The sequence below is a fragment of the Oratosquilla oratoria genome, unplaced genomic scaffold (assembly GCF_046742065.1).
Source record: "Oratosquilla oratoria isolate Oo_2021 unplaced genomic scaffold, ASM4674206v1 SCAFFOLD127, whole genome shotgun sequence".
Taxonomy (NCBI): Eukaryota; Metazoa; Arthropoda; class Malacostraca; order Stomatopoda; family Squillidae; genus Oratosquilla; species Oratosquilla oratoria.
In genome coordinates this window covers 180,705-182,614 of record NW_027467483.1, presented here as the reverse complement: position 1 = coordinate 182,614, position 1,910 = coordinate 180,705, and the positions used below count along the sequence as shown (strand labels likewise).

The window sequence follows — 1,910 nt, the reverse complement described above, 5'->3', positions numbered from 1 at the left end:
GGGTTGCGCTTAATACACTACCCTGAGGAACTCCTTCTTCTTGTACTGTTAATTTGGATAGAGTATTGCCTACTCTAACTTTAGAAAGACTATTTTTTAAAAAAGCTTTGATAAAAAGTGGCAATTCACCTCTCAACCTGATGTTATGAAGAACTTTTAAAATGCCGTACCTCCAGGCACCCCTCCAATTCCTAACTCTTTGCCGAAGTGGAGGGGCTTAGGGGCAAGCAACTGGAGTCTGATGCTTTATTTTTGGACTTCAGTTGCTTGCTCAACTAATTTTGTTAGGATCTTTTACCTCTTTCTCCTAATTTTTATTCCTTCTCTCCTCTTCTTCTTTCTGAATTGATTTACGGTGTACAACTTCTGCTCCCTTTTCGACTATGGCTTGGACTGCTCTTTGGATTTGTTGGAGGGTGGAGAGGACTGACATGCCTCTCCACCCTTAGAATTCGAGTACCTGACGTGCGCGAGCGAGGGGAAAGTCTTATGTCAAACATGGTTCCCAGCACTGGGTCCGATCTCGACGGACTGAGGACGCCTTAGGTGCTGGGGATCATGTGTATAGCCTGGTAGTAGCTTCTAGGGATGGTTACATGACATGACAAGCCACATCCCTCCCTTGTTGGGCTCCGAATCATGGGATTTTTGGTGGGTGGAAGGCTACTTGGTCGAATATTTGAAAACCCGTTCTTATGGAGAACAATACCCCCCCTTCTGTTGACGACTCTGGCTTGAATAGGGACACAGTTTTAGACTCTTCCAAGACCTCTAATGTTATGACATTAGAGCCTTATTTCCCCACTCTATCAGATACTGACACTAGGTCTAGGATCAGGAGGACAGGGAAAGGCAATTCAGGAAAAATTGAGATAACGCCAGGAAAATTTGAACCCAACAACTATGCCAAGTTTTTGATTCTGGAAATGAGAGAAGGACAACAAATGAGGGACCTTGACATGTTTTCTGTCAATCGCGAAATCAAGATGAAATGTAGCATCGAACCAAAGATTTCTTACATGAATGATGGCAGTTTACTGGTAGAAGTTGCATCACCTGATGATAGCACTAAAGTCCAAAATATCTCGTCGCTACATGGTCAAGAAATAGATTGTTTATACAATAAGAGACTGAACCAAGTTAAAGGCGTGATAAGATCTACAGAATTACTTGGATATTCTGAAGAAAAAATCCAAATGGAGCTAAAAGACCAGGGAGTAGTAGATGTGAAACAAATGAAGAAGAACATAGGTGGTGTATTAACACCCTTGCCCACGTACGTTCTAACATTTGATCTCCTGAAGCTACCTAACATGATAATGGCTGCATGGCTTCGACTGAATGTTAGACCATATATTCCATCATGTCGAAGGTGCTTCTATTGCCAAAAATTTGGCCATGTGATTGGGACTTGTAGGAGAAAAATTAAAGGTGAAAATGCAGTCTGTGAAAATTGTGGTTTGGAAGCTCATGGTGAATGCTCTAATTCTCCACACTGCATCAACTGTGGTGAAGATCACCCCGCAAGCTCAAAGAAATGTGATAAATTTACTTTTGAAAAAGAAGTTCAGATACTAAGAGCAAAAGAACACTTGAGCTTTAAAGAGGCTAGACAATGAGTAAACGCTATGTTCATTCGACCAGGGGTAAGTTTCTCCTCCATCATTAATAAGCATAAGCCCTTGAATAATAGAATGCCCAACACATCAGATGACGTATCTACACATGAGAAGAGCCTTAATTCAAAATTGACCATTCCTTAAACTCCGAAATCACTCCTGCAAATAATAGACTTATGAAGAGACGATTGAGTGATGAAAGAGAAGAATCTCTCTCATCAAAAATCTGTCTTAAAAATACGTTTAACTTGTTGGATGATGAAATGGATTTGGAGGACCCCAAATCCTCCA

General features: G+C 41.0%; 1 protein-coding gene across 1 annotated transcript; it reads left to right on the top strand.

The window, feature by feature from the left end:
• Positions 1–695: 695 nt before the first annotated feature.
• LOC143022616 (uncharacterized) lies at positions 696–1,619 on the top strand. Its single transcript, XM_076180915.1, has one exon. It carries the CDS (start codon positions 696–698, stop codon positions 1,617–1,619), a length of 924 nt encoding a protein of 307 aa, XP_076037030.1.
• Positions 1,620–1,910: the final 291 nt, after the last annotated feature.

Excerpts from the sequence above, each read along its gene's own strand:
- LOC143022616 (XM_076180915.1), top strand. The coding sequence starts at position 696 with ATGGAGAACAATACCCCCCCTTCTGTTGACGACTCTGGCTTGAATAGG.